General features: G+C 60.5%; 1 protein-coding gene across 6 annotated transcripts in view; it reads right to left on the reverse strand.

The window, feature by feature from the left end:
• The window catches only part of IGSF9B (immunoglobulin superfamily member 9B), a 44,020-nt gene extending 27,992 nt beyond the window's left edge, over window positions 1–16,028 (reverse strand). For all 6 annotated transcript variants that reach the window (XR_011339100.1, XR_011339101.1, XM_069876344.1 and 3 more), the window contains exons 1-7: window positions 15,753–16,028; window positions 7,684–7,881; window positions 6,476–6,622; window positions 4,754–4,905; window positions 3,195–3,312; window positions 1,823–1,964; window positions 1,522–1,667 (exon numbers count right to left, since the gene is read on the reverse strand). Coding sequence is in view for 4 of the 6 variants with exons in the window: in XM_069876344.1 (XP_069732445.1) it covers window positions 1,522–1,667; window positions 1,823–1,964; window positions 3,195–3,312; window positions 4,754–4,905; window positions 6,476–6,622; window positions 7,684–7,881; window positions 15,753–15,816 (967 nt within the window). In the remaining 2 variants the exon portion in view is untranslated. The remainder of the gene's footprint in view (window positions 1–1,521; window positions 1,668–1,822; window positions 1,965–3,194; window positions 3,313–4,753; window positions 4,906–6,475; window positions 6,623–7,683; window positions 7,882–15,752) is intronic.
• Between the last annotated feature and the right edge of the window lie 1,845 nt (window positions 16,029–17,873).

Here is a 17,873-nt window from a genome sequence, read left to right on the forward strand (position 1 = left end):
TAATGACCTAGAGCTGCGTCCCCAGCCAACGGCAGCTTCACTGGGTAGGAAGTCTCCCTCCCGAAGCATCAGCCGTGCTCTGGCTGAGGTTGGCTCTGGAAGAAGAGGGGTTGCAGCATGGGAAGCCAAGTGCACCTCCTCGCCGGGTTGTCTGAACAGCAGATTGTCCAAACCCTGTTTTTCCTGCCATTAGAGCTATTTTTAGCAGCTATCAGCATCAACGAGTGGTCCTGGATTAGCAGCAGGGCAGATTTAATGGCCTGAAGCCACATGTTTTCCCAAGAGTTGCTGACCTGGACATAGGCGAGCCCTGTACCAGGCACTGGAGAGGCTGCCCAAGGAGGTGGCTGAGTCCCCATCCTTGGAGGGTTTTAAAAAACGGGTGGATGAGGTGCTCAGGGATGGTTTAGCAGTGGACAAGTATGGTTGGACTCAGTAATCTCAAAGGTCTTTTCACACCAAACATTTCTATGATATATGCCTGGGCACGGCACAAGTTGTACCATCTCCCTGCCCCTTTATACATCCCCAGGGGAAATTATAGAATGGGGAAACACTTGGCCACACCAGCCCTTCTCTACCCCACCAGCGCGAGGTTTCCCACTAACCCGCACTGGATGTACCAGCAGCCTTCAAAACCCGAGTCGTGAACCCATTTTGCTCAAGCCTGTGTTTTATTACAAAAGAAAACCGCTGCAGCCTTTCAGAGCAGAGCAATATTGCAATTGCGAGCGGCAGCAATTGAGGCCATTACTGTCGGATGCCACAGGACGCCGGTGGCACACTACCCATTACCACCCGGGGAGCCCCAGAGAACAAGCATGGGAGGAAACCTTCTTGCTACAACCCCTTCTCCTCCACTTGTTTAGATCAGTTACTGCCTGAAAAACACGATGGGCAAAGCTACCGAGCTCACAGAAAAGCCACGTGGTGGAACAACCTCAAAAACAGAGAGGCAAAAAATACAAGCAGGTAGTTGAGACTGGGAGCTCTGTCCTGGCATTTCCCTGCCCAGCAGCAGGGGTGGGAAGATGCCCACCCAGTCAGAAAACACCAGTATCAAAGGTGGACACCAGTCCCAGCTGAGCGGTGCTGCCCAGGATCATAGAATCATAGAATCACCAGGTTGGAAGAGACCCACTGGATCATCAAGTCCAACCATTCCCATCAATCACTAAACCATGTCCCTCAGCGCCTCGTCCACCCGTCCCTTAAACCCCTCCAGGGAAGGGGACTCAACCCCCTCCCTGGGCAGCCTCTGCCAGTGCCCAATCACCCTTTCTGTGAAATTTTTTTTTCTAATGTTCAGTCTAAATGGCTCAGGCTATCGGCTTTCTGGTTGCCCACGCCCTCCAGGGATGCCCAATCTTTTGGTGATTGCATGCCTGAAGGCTGCCATCACATCACCCCAAGCCTCCCAGTATCATACTGGGATGACAGAGCCTCTGGGGCTGCCCCAGAGCCAGGAATTATCAATCTCAGCTCCATCCCTCAGGATTGGGCCCCACTTCCCACACTCACACTGCACCGTCAGGTAGGCAGAGGCTGATGGCGAGCGGCCCAGGCTGTTGCTGGGGATGCAGGTGTATTTTCCAGCATCCTCGGGCTTGACACGGAAAATGATCAGCGTCCCATCGATCAGGATCCGCACTCTCAACTTCAGGTCACTGCAAGAGAAGAGAGGAGGATCATCACTGGGAGATCCAGGGGCAATTGGTGGATCTCAACAAGGTGGATCAACAAGGGGCACCTTGTTGGTGGCCCCAGCATGTTTTGGGAGCAGGAGGAGGAGGACAAAGCACCTCATCAACTGCAAACTCACTTCTTGAAGTAGACATTCTCCTCCTCCCAGTACCACAAGTAGGTGAGGTTCCCGGGGTACGCCTCGGCCTGGCAGGTGAAGAGCGCATCTTGGGAGATGTTGACCGTGATGTTCTCCGGAGGGGAAACAATGAAAGGAGGTCCTGGTGTGAGGAGAGAAAAGTGTCACCTGCACAGGTCTCCCTGCAAAGGTTAATCGTAGCCTTATAGAATGTGCTGAGTTGGAAGGGACCCACAAGGATCACCGAGTCCAGCTCCTGTCTCTGCACAGGACACCCCAACATCCACACCATGGGGGTGAGGGCATTGGCCAAACACTTCTGGAATATTGTCAGGCTTGGTGCCTTGACTGCTTCCCTGGGAGCTGTTCCAGGGCTCCACCACCCTCTGGTTGAAGAACCATCTCCTAAAGCTCAATCTAACCCTCCCCTGGCTCATCTTCCTGCCACACCCTTGGGTCAAGAGAGAAGAGCTCAGAGCCCGCTCCTCCTCCTCCTCCCTGTGTGAGAAAGCTTCAGAGTGTGATGAGGTCTCCCCTCAGTCTTCTCTTCTCCAGGCTGAGAAGACTCAATGACTTCAGCTGCCCCTCATACACCTCCCCTCTTCACCAACTCCATGCCCTCCTCTGGACACCCTCCAGCAGCTTTAGATCCCTTTTATCCCATGGCATCCTCAGCCCCATCACAACACGGAGCTGCTGCAAGGCTCCAGGGCAGATCCAGCCCTGATCCCCTGGGATCACAGAGCACAGAGGCTGCCCTTGAGGAAAACGGTGAGCCCATTATTCCCAACCCTTTCCTAATCTCTGCAGCTTTGAGGAGGGGGCCCTGCACCCATGGCACGCGGCTCTGCTTCTCCTGGGGCATCTGAGCTCACGCTTCCCTTCATCCCAGTCACGCTTCCAGGATGGCATCGCCCACAGGAAAAATCCAAGGGGAAACAATCAACCTGCCAGGAAGCAGCAGTGGGCTCGTGAGCATCCACAGCTCGCCACCACGGCAGAAAGCCGAGCAGAGGACACTCCGTGCTCCGCTCTCTGCTGGTAGCTGTTGACCTAATTAAAGATTTATTAAATAAAAGAGGGAGCAAGGAGCGGGAGGCCTGCCATGCATCATCGCTATCTGACAAGGCGCTTTGTGACAGCCTCAATCTTTTCCCCGCTTCCCAAACAAAAGCAAGCTGCCATCGGGGCCCGGCCACCGTGGTGCCCCAATTAAGTGGATTCTTCTGTCCTACAAACAGGATGCGGAGCCACGGGGCAGCTGGCATGATGGGCTCCATGGTCCATGGGGTTCTCCCCATGCAGCCCCCTCCCAGCCCCACGCTCCAGGGGTGCCAGGAGGCGAGGAGGAGCTGCAGGTTGAAGATCTCACCTTGAACGAGCAGGCGTGTGGTGTGCACAGCTTCCCCCTGGATGCTGTACGCCCGGCAGGTATAGGCACCCCGGTCCTCCCGGTTGATGGAGAACACGGTAAGACTCCCATCGCTCACCTGGGGACGACAAGGGAAGATGCTGGAGTGTGGGCAGGGACCACCCCAGCCCTGGTTCAGCACCCTCGCTTCCCACCCCGAAGAGCTGCAGAGGTGTTTAGGGCCAGATGAGAAACGGATTTCCCTGCTCTGCAAGACTTCAGCTATTAATAAACCAACGCGCGGCTTTGTGCTCGACGCCAAAGGGAAAGGGAAAAAAAAAATAATAAAATAAATAAACAACCCTCACAATGTATTCATCTCCCGCAGGAGTGACTGGCAGGCAGCAGACTCCAAACTGCTCATGCCAAGTGCTCCAGCACCATCAATCAGGGTTTCGGAGGAGCGGGATGCCTCGCCGGAGCAGCCCCTGCTCCTGGGGAACCTGCTTCACCCCTGGGGTGGGATACGGGGGCAAGACCCTGGCTCAGCCACTGTCCTCCCCATGGGGCTGTAACAAGAACAGCCAAATTCCCCTCTGGAGATGCAGCATCCAAGGAAGGATGGGTGAGGGACCATCACCCAGGAGCAGCAGCCCCCACCATGCACACAGAGCCTTGCTCCCGGCCAGGCTTCCCCCCTCCCCGCCTCATTCTGCCTCATCCTTCTATTTCAATTAGTAACAAATGATTCCTAATTACTCTCATTAGTGCCTGCGCTGATTCCAATGCCTGATTTACCAATTACAGCTCAGGGGGGAATCTCTGCACGAGAGCCTTCGGGATGCAAAAGGAGTCCTGGGAGGGGGGCAAAGCCCTCCCTTCCCAATCTCCTTCCTACATCCAACCCTCATCAGGGACACCACAACCCCCCCTGCAGCCCCCACCCCACCTCTAGGACTCAGCACAGCAACTGGGTGATCCCCCTAGGATGGGAATCTCTGCACGGGAGCCCCCAGGATGGAAAAAAGAGTCCTGGGAGGGGGGCAAAGCCCTCCCTTCCCAATCTCTTTCCTGCACCCCAACCCTCATCAGGGACACCACAACCCCCCCTGCAGCCCCCACCCCACCTCTAGGACTCAGCACAGCAACTGCATGATCCCCCCAGGATGGGAATCTCTGCACAGGGGCCCCCAGGATGGAAAAAACAGTCCTGGGATGGGGACAAAGCCCTCCCTGTCCAACCTCCCCCCTACATCCATCCCTGCCTGGGAACACCACATGCCCAGGCTGCAGCCCCCACACCATCTCTAGGACTCAGCAAGTGGTCTCAGGGACTCTGTGGAATGGGGATAGGGATGCCTGGAATGCCCTGGGTGTGTCTCTAGCCCACACTCAGCGTTCGAGGCTGCTGCTCAGCACAGATGGGAGGGGAATATGGGCATCTCAGCAAGAAATGCTGAGAAAGCAGTCCTGGCTCCAGGCACGGAGGAGCTGCCACCACCGTGGTCCCCTCAATGCCGTCTCCGTTAGCAGGGCGTCCAGGAGACCCCACAAGAGGCCCCTGGGAGCCCCCCACCTACCTGGTACTTGCCGTTGGCACCCAAAAGATCTCCCTCTTTCAGCCAGGTGACGATGGGCTTGGGGTTCCCGAACGCCATGCAGGTCAGGGTGACGCTGCTGCCTTCCTTCGCCTCTACGTACTGCGGCGGTGTCTCCGTGAAGGTGGGGGGAGCTGGGGGGCAGGGGGGAGACCACCGTGAACCCCTCCAGTTCCCCCATGGGGGCAGGGGGACAGTGGAGATGCTGCTCCCCACAAACAGGGGACATGCCCAAAGGCCAAGGGGGGCTGGAGGGATGGGGATGACAGCAGCTGCCAGAGGGGGTGTCCCTGGGGACACCAGCTGAGGGGATCCCCTCCATGCCAAACCCTGCTCCCCTCTCCTCCCCAGCAGCTCACAGGGCACAGCATCACATCCCCCCCTGTTGCACATTAAGTCGCTATTGTCAAAACATGGGAAAACACCGCAGTGCAGATCGAAAGGCTCCTTCCTGATTAAAGAGGCTGGCAGGATTACAGCCCACCCCTAATTGCCAGCAGTTGTTAAAGCCCCACTTTCGAGGAAGACAGGTTGGCAATTTAATCTGCTTGGGAAAAAGGAGAATTATATTTTGTTTCTCCCCAAATGATTTTTATTTTCCTCTAAGAAAATTAAGCATTGTACTGCACTGGGGGAAAGCCACAGCCTTCCCCTTGAAAGCAATTCCTCAGGTTGGGAGGATTACAGTTATTTTTTTGTTAGTGAGCCCCTGTTTGCCCCATAAAAACCAAAAAGTGCCCCATTTTGCAAACAAGGTTGAGTAGGGTCAGGATGGCCACGTCCAGCTCATGAGGCCCGTGCTTTGAAGGATCCATGCACATGGGGCAGGTGAAACAGGTACCACTCTCCTCCTCTCCCTCCTTCCCAAGCCCTCGGAGCTGATGAGCAGGAGGAGGAAGGCAGCATCTCATCCCCTTGATGCAGGCAGCGGGGAAAGGAGGCAGCAGCAAGGCAAGGATGGGGCCACACGGCTCCGCTTGCAATGCTCCCACTCACTAATTGGGCTCAATTAGGTGGCTCTGCTCCGTGCCGCAGCCCAGCCGTCCCCCAGGAAGGTTAAATTAATTGCTCAAGGTCAGGCAAGACCAGCAAGGAGCTGCACAGCCCACAGCCCCTTCTCCAGCCATCCCGCTGCAGTGGGAAAGGCACAGCCTTGCTGCTGCTGGGCTAAAAATAAAGACCTTTCCTGATGGGGAGACTGACAATTTGCTAATTAGTTTAATATGTGGCATTAATAAAATGAAAAAGTCATTTGAGTAAATCTGAATTTCAAGAAAACAAAGATTTGATTTTCTGATCTGTTTGTTAAGAGGAGATTCATTCCCTGCCTCGTTTCTTGATGTCTCTCCTTTAAACGAGCTCTGCATAATTAAACAGCGTAATAAAAGTTTGTCCCTTTTCAAGTCACGCCCCAGCTGAAGCAGGCAGCCTGATGGCTTCGGGCTCGCTTGTCTGCAAGGTGGGGATGGCATCGAGGTCCAGGAATCAAAGCAAACCCTGTCTGGGGAGGGCACGCAACCCCCAAGGATGCTGCAGCTCCCACCAAGGATGCTGCAGCTCCCCAATGATGCCGCAGCCACCCCAATGATGCCGCAGCCACCCCAATGATGCTGCAGCCCCCACCAAGGATGCTGCAGCCCCCACCAAGGATGCTGCAGCCCCCACCAAGGATGCCGCAGCCCCCCAGAATGATGCCGGACTCACCGTTGACCGTGAGGTGGACCCAGCTGCCGTTGTGGAAGGTGTCGTACTGCTGGTCCAGCATGAGCACTTTGCACTCGTACCAGCCCTGGTCCTCGGAGCGCACCTGCTCAATGCGCAGGGAGGCTTTGTCGTGCAGGCTGGCCCGGCCTGTGGGGAGAACAAAGCCGTCGGCTCAACAGCCCCCAGCCTCACACGAGGTCCCCCCAGCCCCATCGCTGCAGGGGACACCTCAACCTGGTGGCTGGGGCAGCGTTGGAGCCGAGCAGCAGCCCATCATCCCTGGTTTTGGGGCTGGTTGAGCCTCACAGTGTGGTGCTGCCATTTGGGGGTGGCCAGCATCACGCTCGCCCACCTGGGAAGGGCAGAGCGAGCCAACCTGGCCAGGGAAAGTGACTTGAGCAGCGTCTGCCCACAGCGACACCGGCCTTCTGCTCCCAGCCAGGCGCTGGCAGCAGCGCAGCCGGTAAGCAGGCGCATCCCAAAGCTTTTCCCAGGTCTGGGAGCTTCCCGAAAAAAGCAGGGCTGACCCTGCACACAGCCCAGGGGCAGCAAAGCAGCCCAAAGCTCCACCCCTGGGATGCAGCATCAAACACGAGTCTGGCAAGCTCAGCCCAGGCTCAGATGCTGGCATCCTCCCCGCTGTAGGATTTCCTGAGGGAGCAATTTGAGCATAAAAAGCCCTACATGGCTTGGAAATAGGGTAAGACCCAGGGAAGGTCCTCAGGATGGCATTCCACGGGGAGCGGCGTATGGAAATGGGTCTGTCCCACCATGCTACCCCAGCCCAGACACCCCACCAGAAGCCATCGCCCACGTGGAGCAAATGTCACGTTGGCGAGGAGCCACGTGGGCTCTGGCAGCTCCAACCTGCCACCTCCACCCAGCTCCATCCTCACCAGCATCCCAGCATCCCCCCCATCAGCTCAGGCTCACAGCAGATCTGGGGTGCAGCAGCAGCAGCCGCCGCTGCCACCACCGAGCATCACCCTGGCTTTCTCCGCCTTGCTTGCTCCCGTCCCACGCAGCCCAGCTGGCTTCCTAGCGCTGCTGCTTAATTAAAACTAACTGGGTGGAAAGCGAGCAACGAGAGGCAGAGCCCGTGCAGCTTCCAACAGAGGAAGAGATGGAGCGGAGCTGAGCACCCCAGGCTGCGCCACCACTGGGACCCAGCACATCGTCCTCGTAACCCCCAAGCCCCCCGGACTCACCGGCATACTCTGGGTCGACATGGGGAGGGTAAAACCCAAACTTGATGAAGATGGGGATGGGGACGCCAAACTTGAACCACTCCACAACATAGGGAGGGGGCTGCCCCGTGAGCGGGTGGATCACGTCGCATCCCAGGATCACGCTCTCGCCAGCGCGAGCGGTCACAAACTCGGGCTCCTCCCTTGAGCCGAGGGCACCTGCGAGGGGGTGAAGGAAGAAACTGTGGCTGCTCCTCCTGTCACTAGACCTCAGCATCAGGGACAGACAGAGGACCAGGACCCCCAGAAAAGCCACAGCGTGGACTCTGTCCACCCCCAGCACCGCCGAGGGCATCACCCTAGGGATGGGTCTCCCGAATCCTGAAACCAAGAGGGTTTCCCAAGCCCCTCCACCCACCTCCAGGGCCACCCCAAGACTCAGGACGGTGACCATCAATTACCCACCGCTCCAGGATGGCTTCCCACACCCTGTGCCGGGGCGAGGCTGGTGCCCAACGACCCTGCAGGGGTTTCGGGGATCCCCTGGCTCTTAAAAGGAGCGCATGGAGCATGCTTAGTGCTGCTCCCCACCACCAGATGCTGATGCTGCCCTGCATGCTGTGGGGAAATGGCTGCTTCTGCAGCCCTGTTGGTGCCCCTGCATCCTCCAGCACGGAGCACCAACCCGCAGGCCTGTCGTGCCAGCCCAGAGATCCGGCTTACATCCCAGGACAAGCCAAACCCCCAGAGCAGCGATGCTCAAGCCAAGCCTGTTCATCCTCAGGCATCCCCGAGAGCCCCAGGTCTCAAACCCGGTTGTGACCTGTGCATCAAGTCAGGCACCCTACTCCTCCTGCCCAGGGTAATTAAACAGGGCTTTGGTCTCAGCCTCAGAGGAAGGCGTCGCTCCACCCTGGCTGTGCCTCCCCGCTCAGCTGCAGCCTGGCGTCATCCTGCTCTCGCCATCAGCAGCAAAGCTGCATCCTCAGCACAGCTCGCGGAAAGGGAGAGGGAAACCCAGGGCTGGCGGGAGCCAGCGGGGGCTCCCCAAAACTGCAGGTGCTGCGTTCAACCTCACGTCTCCATTCCCATCAAGGCGAGGCTCCCCCATTTTCCCAGCACGCGTGGCCTGCTCCGGGGGGGATGCTCGGGGAGGGATGCTTGGGGAAGCACGTTCCCACTCCTCCGCGCTGCTCCTCGGGGCCGCTGATGATTGGCGGCGAGTGACATCACCGCTTCCCCGCCGCGAGAGCCGAGCATCACCGGCTATTTTTGGCTCTGGCACAAGCTCTTACCGGCGAGAGGCCCGCGCTGTGCCAACCCCACGGGCTCACCGGCCGAATGCTCCCGTGGGAAGGGGATCCAAGCACAGACAAAGCTTCCTCCCCACTGGAAGGCGCAAGCTGGACACCAGGGTGGGGTGGAAGCTTTTTGACTGGGAGAGGTGGCTGGTGGCAGCAGGGAGAGCGATGCTGGGGTGCAGAAGATCTGCAGGGAGCACACCCTGCATTGCACAACCGCTGCAGGCACCTGGTCCTGCTAGAGGGGACCCACGCAGCCCCCCAGACCTGCCTAAATCCCATCCAGGTGGAGTAATTGCCATGCGATACGCGTGCACCCCACTCCCGCGCCCCGCTTTGCACCATCCTTGCCACACGCTTGCACCTCTCGGGCCTCGTTATCGCTGCATCGCCGATGAGCTCAGGCTTTCGCATCTTGTCAGCGGGGACGGTGGGAGCGCTCCCCTGCCGCCCCAGTAAAGAGCTGCAAGGATCCATTCCCACCCCACTGCGCCCATTCTAGGGGCTGGAACCACCCCCCTCCCTGCCCACAGTCCCCCTGCGCCGATCGGGGACAGTAGCTATCACGTGCTCCTCAAGAGCATCCAAGGACGCACGCTTCCCTGGAGCGAGCCGAGCCCCAGCATCTCACCACCTTCAAAGGGATGGTCCTGCTTTCCACCAGCAGCAAAACAGGGAGAAAGCAGCAGCTCCAGCCCCTCCCTGAGCCCCTTTCCTGCCCCAACCCACCAGCTCCTGCGGTACCAAGGTGGGATCTTGGTTTCCAGCTCCTCAACACCAAACACAGCCTGGGATGCTGATGCTTGCTGCCCCAGAGGCCACCCAGATGCTCTGGGGATGGGCATCCAGGGAGTCGCACACCCAAACCAACACCGGGAGCCTTGACCCAGCTTCCCAGCAAAGCAGTGGGTGCTGTCCCTGAGGAAGGGACAAACCAGCCACTCGGCGGGGCCACCCAGGGCGGAAGAAAATAGGTCAGGCCCAGCAGCTTGTAGCGCCGGTGTCTGATCGCGAGGCCGGTGGGGAATTGCACGCACGGCTGAGCATCGTCACCCCACGCACAGCGGCGAACGGGCCCCTGGCTCTCCCCCAGCTGCCACGCGCCCCGTGCCCTCCCGTCCTCGCTTCTGGAGCCATCAGGAAAGCAGCGGGGAGATGTTTGACAGACCCTCACCATCCCAACCCAGCGCTCCCAGGTTTTCCTTCCAAGTCCCAGCCGCTGCAGGCACGTGAGAGATGGAGACGGCAGCTCTCAGTTAAAAGAAGCGTTTCTCACCCCCACATTTGTGGGGAAATGCCTGAAAACAACCCGCAGACGCCAGAAGAAACAGAGCGCAAACAGACTGGGTATTTTTAAACCCACTTGGTTTTCCCAGTCAAGTTCGGGGAGGGGTCTCAAGGCTCAACCTGTGGCTTGGACATAGGGTCAACATCAAGGGATGCAAACCCCAAGTCCCTCCCCCGTGCGGGAGCTCACATGAAGCTGAGGGATGCCTCCTAAAGAAAAAACAAGTAATCAACAGGCTTCGTCATCCAAGCAGATCCAGGAAAAATAAAAGCACGCCGCGTGCCAGGAGGCAAGAATACAAGATGCGGAGGTGGAGTTGAACAGCATCCCAAAGGGAGAGGAGGGAAAGCTGCTGTGGCGTAGAGACGGTGCCACCGTGGGGCTCCCCGGGATGGCGATGCCGAGGCTGGGAAGACCCTCACCCTGGTCTGGGCATCCAATTCTTCCTGTCCCGAGAACAGAGACATAAGGCGACACAGGATTCTGTGAAGCTGGGGGTATCCAGCATCTCAGGTGCACTCGCTGAAGCCTGCAGATGTTTCCTGAGGAGGATGAGGCCATGGCAGAGCAGGTTTCCAAAAATAGTGCTGCATTCCAATGCACAGCAGGGAATAAACATCAATCCCGTGGGCAAGGGATGATGTGAAGAGCCCACAGAGGCTGTCCTGCCTTGACTAAGACAAACCCTGGGGTCAGAGGGCATCTCATCTTCACCCCCACCCTGCTTGTTCCCATCCCTGCATGCCCATCAGGGGATGGAGGGAGCAGGTACCAGGTCCTGCAAGTGTGGACCTCTCCTCCCTGACAAGCAGAGACGATACCTGCTCCGACACATCCCGCTTCCATCGGTGGAGGCGGGATATGGCAAGGATCTCCGAGGACAAGGCCACCAGCGTGGCATATGGAGGCCAGCAGGGAAAGAGAACAGGCAGCCAGCGCCACGAAAGGAGGGCAGCAACCACAGCTCAGCGAGGGCTGCACCCCCCATTGCAAGCTGGGACCCCCTCTGCTCATCCAAGGGTACCCGTAGCCCCACAGGAGCATCTGTCTGTCTCCTGGTGAAGGGCAGCCCTGGGGTCCAGGAGCGCAGCCCTCGCCCCCTCCCCCAGCTGGAAAGCAGCATCTGGGCTTTCAGCACAATTCCTGCGTTTTAAACCCGATTTTCCAGATGGATGGAGGGCGATGCGCAGGTCAAGTGACATGCCTCAAGGTCATGCGGGGCCAGCAGAGGAGCAGGATTAGCTGCAAGGGGCGGCTCAGTACCCTGTTTGCTGCGAGATGGTGACTCCAAACCCCTTTTCTGGGGACAAGGGACATCCCACAGGACTGCTAACAGCATCCCCTGGCAGCCCCAGGGGAGCACCCGTGCCCACGGCAGCCCCCCAGGCACCACAGTGGGTCCCTGCTCCCTGTGATGACAGAGGAGGGACCATGCCTGGCAGGGTGACAGCTCAGCAAGCACACGTGCTAGCAGAGTTTGATGCTTAGAGGGGCGCAAAGATGGAACGTGCAAGAAAATTTACTCCCTCGTGGTCACCCTGGTGCCCCGACTCCCACCTGGAGATCCCTGCGTAGAGCATCCTCAAGTGCTGCACGCTATCTGCCTCGCGGGAGCCATCATCTCCCAGCAACAACCAGCAGCTACCTGTGCACTCCCTGTGAGCTCCCACCGTGTGCCACGGGGCTGAGCAAGCAGTCGCAGCAGGAGGCTGAAGTTGAAAATGCTCCTGGGGGAAACCTGCTCCCGCACCCGGAGAGCATTTCCAGGGTGCCGTGCCCCCAGCCCAGCGCATCCCAGCCCACGTTGTACCCGGTACCCAAGCTGCCCACATCGCCCTCCAAGCAGAGCAGCGTGTACCATCCTGATGCCTTCACAGCTCTCTGAATGGTAACTGGGATGCCAGCAGCGCTCCGAGCTGCCCACCAGCAGCTCCTGATTCACGCTATTCCTGGCACAGGCAGCCCTCCCACCAAAGCCAGCCTCTCCATCGTGAAGCAGGAGGAAGGAGTTGTTTTTCCAAAGGCCAGCTGGTCGTTCAGTGCTCCCAGCTCGCGAGATGCCAACCGCGGAGGAATGGAAAGGGAAAGACGACTCCATCACTGTAGCTTTGGACCCGCTGCTCGCCCATTTGCAGGGCTTCTCTTCCAGCCTGAAGCCACGACCTCCAAGACGGAGGATTGGAGGGGAACGGGAGCTAGTCCATCCTGCTGCAGCTCCGCGGTGGAACTTGCAGGGTTCACCCATCACCGGCAAAGATGCGGCTTCCAAGCCAAAAGGCAACCGAGCCCGGAAAACATCACCGCGAAAACCCAACAACCGAGATGCGCCTGTTCATCCATGCCCCGTGAGCTTCCATCCAACAGGTCCACAGGAGCAGAAATCCCCCAGGGCAAGATGGAAATGGGAGCTGGGCCAACCCCCTTGGCCGGTCCCGATGCCAAACCACCCCCTTGCCAGAGGAGAGTAGAACCAAAGCCGCATGTGCCAGAGCCGGCGGCTGCTGGTCCAAACCCTTCCATGGCCAAAGAGGCACCAGCCTTGGCGCGCAACATGTTCCACCAGCAGCTCAGCACCCGGAGCGAGCAGCGGACGCAGCGGCACGGCGAACCACTCCGTGGTCAGCACCGTGAGCATCCCCTGCCGCAGCGTCCCGAGGGGACCTCTTCAATGGGAGCCTTCACCCCAAGCTGGCGAAGCCAAATCTTCTCTCCACAAACCGGGCCTGCCAGATCCGAGAGCATCCCTGTGCGGTGCTGCATCAGGCTCGTGGGAGAGGGAGGAAAAGCCCCTCAGCGTCACGGCACCACCGGGAACACCAGGAGGCCAGATCCCTCCTCCAACACCCACTCCCAACGCGGTCACGTCCTGGCTCTCCTCCCCCCACGCCGTAAGAGAGGATAACGTGCCCTCCTTCCCTCTCTGAGCCGATTAACGCCTGGAAAGCCCTTGGAGAGCCAGGCCAGGCAAGAGGGCTGCCTGGGGCCAGCACCGCTGCATCTCAGCCTGGGTCTGCGAGGAGGAGGTGGCAGCGTGGGGAGGAAGGCCACGGCCAAGGGAAAAAGCCCTGGTGAGGGCACCGGTGCATGGCATCCCTGCTCCAAATCCCTGTCCCCCAAGTGGTGTGGGGCGACAGCCCCCTAAAAAGGAGAAGGTGGTGCTGGGGCCAAGAGGCCGCTGCATCCAGGGCGAGTCCCACGGGTTCCCATCCCCACTCAGCTCTTCTGCGGGGGCCACCCCCACACCCAGCACCCACCCACGCGTTACTCACGGCGCACTCGCTCATTCATCACGTCCGCGCAGCTCCGTACGCACAGCACCCCCGTGCCTGGGGTCCCCGGCACCCACCCACCTACCCCGGTGCCAGTTCCAGAGCCCCCATCCCAGTGGCACCAGGGTATTTCCAAGCTCCCAGGCAATGAACTCGCAGCTCAGCTCCTTTCCCAAGGCAGAGGAGCCCTCTACAAACCGCTGCTGCAAACCGCCGCCTCGCCACGCCGCAGGATGCATTTCAGGCAGGCAGCAGCCGGCTGCGGCTCGCCAGCAAGAGGGATCCCATCCTGACCCCCCCCATTCCTGCTTCCCAAGGATCCAGCTGGCAGGCAGGGACCGCGGCAGGGTGTGGATGTGACCCCACGCGCTTTGAGGAGCGCGGCGATGCGGGATGGGGAGCGGCAGCCAGCCAAGCATCCTTCGCTGCCAGCGACCACCGCATCCCCACGGGCAGAAGGCTTGGGAACACCCCGGGATGCAGCTCCCAGGTTGGGACCCCCGGGATGCAGGGATCCCCCAGTGATGGGGGACGGTGCTGCACCAGCAGCGGGCAGCTCCCCTTCTACCTGCAAGGCTGGCTGGGAGGGAGGGAGGGAGGAGGGTGAGAGCTGAAGGAAAAGACGCCAGAGCAGGAAAATCAGGGTTATTCCCTGCCGCTGTCTCCCTCCTGACCTTGAACAACCCTGTGCCTCAGTTTACCCCGGCAGCCTGCAGTGGGGAGGGAAGGAGGGTAGCCTCCCCTGGGGCAGGGGTAGCAAAGTCACCCCTAAACCCGTAGCTGGAAGCACAGGGACGCAGCCAGGACACTGCAGGGGAAGGCACCGAATCCTTTTAGCATTTCTCCTTGCCCAGCAGGGTTATCCTTGCAGGGAAGGGCAAACGCTGCCCGCACCCCTCAGAGCTGCTGCCTCCCTCTTCCCCAAGCTGGCAATTAAAACGGGGAAGCAAGACAGGCTTCTCCCGGTCCAGGCTTATTCCCCACGCTGCCTGGGGTCTTGCACCCGGTTGTCTGCTCCCAAAGGGAATTTCCAAGCCCCCCCATCCCCACAGCAGCAGTGGGAGCCGCTGGCATCTCCCGCATCCCGAATTTCCCGGCTCGCAGCCGCTGCCCTCTGGGAGGTCACTGCAAAAAACCGCTGGGAAGATGCGCCGGGCACTCCAGCTCCCTCCCCCCCGCATCCTCCCCGTGGAAGCCGGGAATAAGGGAAAAGGCAGCGCCCCGCTGCAGCACCGGCCCCGCTACCGGCAAGGATGCGACCACAGCCCTTCCCGGTGCATCCTCCGGGATGAGCGAGCTTACCGGTACCCGCATCCCTAAAAATCCCTTCACCTGCATCCCTCCCCGGTGCGACCTCCGGGATGCGCTGCCCCTCCGGGCAAGCCCAGCGCTGCCCGCATCGCAAAGCCAGTGCCCGCATCCCAAATAAACCCGGCGTCTGCATCCCTCGCCCCCCTCCACCCCACCCCACCACCCCCGAAGCCCTTCCCGGTGCGAGCTCCGGGATGCGCTGCCCTCTTCGTGCAAGCTAACCGGTGCCGTATCCCCAAAACGGTGCCCGCATCCCCAAAACGGTGCCTGTATCTCAAAGAAACGCGCTGCCCGCATCCCAAAAAAAAAGGTTCCCGCATCCCTAAACCGCCACCTGAGTCCAAAACCGGCGCCGGCATCCCAAAGCGCCACCCGCATCTCGAAGAAACCCGGTGTCCGCATCCCAAATAAACCCGGTGCCTGCATCCCAAGCAAACCCGGTACCCGCATCCCAAATAAACCCGATGCCTGCATCCCAAGCAAACCTGGTATCCGCATCCCAAATAAACCCGATGTCCGCATCCCAAGCAAACCCGGTACGCGCATCCCAAATAAACCCGGTGCCTGCATCCCAAGCAAACCTGGTACCCGCATCCCAAATAAACCCGATGCCCGCATCCCAAATAAACCCGATGCCCGCATCCCAAATAAACCCGATGCCCGCATCCCAAATAAACCCGATGCCCGCATCCCAAATAAACCCGATGCCCGCATCCCAAGCAAATCTGGTGCCTGTATCCCAGGCAAACCCGGTGTCCGCACCCCAAGCCGGTGCCCGCATCCCTGCATCCCTCTCCCCGCAGCCGGTGGTGGTGGTTGTGGGGGGGGGGGGATGCAGAAGCGTCCCCGCCGCCGCCCCGGGGACCCCGCTATGGCCCCGCACGTCGCCCCCGGTAGGAGAAGAGCCCCGTGCGCACTCACCTTGGACGGGCAGCCCGCGGGCCCCGAGCACACTTGCTACCAAAGCGGCCACATACCAAATCATAGTATCACCGGCCCCCGGTGCGCAGCATCTTCCGCCCGCCGGGCGGCCCGGCCGGGGCGGGGCGGGGCAGGGCCGGCCGGGCCGGGTTCCCCCGGGGGCCGGCGGGGCCGGAGAGGCGGCTCCGTGCCGGAGAGGCGGCTCAGGGCCGGCCGGCGGCCGCTGCGCCCATCCCCGTGCCCGCCGCACCTGCCCCTCGGCCGCTCGGCGCGGGGCGGCAGCCGAGCCTGCGCCCTTTAGCGGCTCCGCCCCGCCCCCGCGCGCCTCCCATTGGCCGAGCGGCCGCGGGGCGGGCGCTGATTGGCGGGCGAGGCCGCGGGGCGGGCGCCGATTGGCCGAGCCGGGCGGCCCGGGCCCCGTTCAAGGTGGGTTCGGCGCGAGAGGGGCCCCCGCGCCGCAGTATCATGCGCACTGCCGGGAGCCCCGCGGGGTCACCTCCCGCGGCCCCGAGCCGCGCGCGGACCGGGGGACACCGACCCCACACCCCCCGGGGTGTCCCCTGCGCCGCCGCGGAGGCGCCTCTGCCTCCAGATGTGCCCCTGCACCGGCTAAGCATCACCTCTCTGCCTCCAGATGTGCTGCTGCTGCAGCGGCGCGGTGTCACCTCCCCGTCCCCTGCACCGGCTCCATGTCACCTCTCTGCCTCCAGATGTGCCCCTGCACCGGCTCCATGTCACCTCCTTGTCTCCAGATGTGCCCCTGCACCAGCTAAGCATCACCTCTCTGCCTCCAGATGTGCCTCTGCACCAGCTAAGTATCACATCTCTGTCTCCAGATGTGCCCCTGCACCGGCTAAGCATCACCTCTCTGCCTCCAGATGTGCTGCTGCTGCAGCGGCGCGGTGTCACCTCCCCGTCCCCTGCACCGGCTCCATATGTCACCTCTCTGCCTCCAGATGTGCCCCTGCACCGGCTTGATGTCACCTCTCTGCCTCCAGATGTGCCCCTGCACCGGCTCGATGTCACCTCTCTGCCTCCAGATGTGTCCCTGCACCGGCTCCATGTCACCTCCTTGTCTCCAGATGTGCCCCTGCACCAGCTAAGCATCACCTCTCTGCCTCCAGATGTGCTGCTGCAGCGGCACGGTGTCACCTCCCTGTCCCCTGCACCGGCTCGATGTCACCTCTCTGCCTCCAGATGTGCCCCTGCACCGGCTCGGTGTCACCTCCTTCTCTCCAGATGTGCCCCTGCACTTGCTTGGTGTCGCCTCCTTGTCTCCAGATGTGCCCCTGCACCAGCTAAGCATCACCTCTCTGCCTCCAGATGTGCCTCTGCACCAGCTAAGTATCACATCTCTGTCTCCAGATGTGCCCCTGCACCGGCTAAGCATCACCTCTCTGCCTCCAGATGCACTGCTGCTGCAGCGGCGCGGTGTCACCTCCTTGTCCCCTGCACCGGCCCAGTGTCACCTCCTTGTCTCCAGATGTGCCCCTGCACCCGCTAAGCGTCACCTCTCTGCCTCCAGATGTGCCCCTGCACCGGCTAAGCACCACATCTCTGCCTCCAGATGTGCTGCTGCAGTGGCGCGGTGTCACCTCCCTGTCCCCTGCACCGGCTCGGTGTCACCCCTGTGCCTGCATATGTGCCCCTGCACCTGATTGGCGTCATCTCCTTGTCTCCAGATGTGCCCCTGTACCGGCTCGGTGTCACCTCTCTGCCTCTAGATGTGCCCCCGCACCAGCTAATCATCACCTCCTTGTCTCCAGATGTGCCCCTGCACTGGCTTAGTGTCACCTCCCTGTCCCCAGGTGTGTTCCCTGCACCAGTGTAACATCAACTCTGTCTCCAGATGTTCCCCTGAGCCGGCTTGGTGTCACCTCTCTGTCTCCAGATGTGCTCCTGCACCAGCTTGGCATCACCTTCCTGTCTCCAGATGTGCCCCTACACCTGTTTGGTGTTACCTCCTTGTCTCCAGATGTGCTTCTGCACCAGCTCGGTGTCACCGCTCTGTCCCCTGCACCAGCTCAGTGTCATTTCCCTGTCCCCAGGTGTGTTCCCTGCACCAGTGCAACATCACCTCTGTCTCCAGATGTGCCCCTGCACTGGCTCAGCAGCATCTCC

Source organism: Phaenicophaeus curvirostris, chromosome 25 (genome assembly GCF_032191515.1).
Source record: "Phaenicophaeus curvirostris isolate KB17595 chromosome 25, BPBGC_Pcur_1.0, whole genome shotgun sequence".
NCBI classification, from domain to species: Eukaryota; Metazoa; Chordata; class Aves; order Cuculiformes; family Cuculidae; genus Phaenicophaeus; species Phaenicophaeus curvirostris.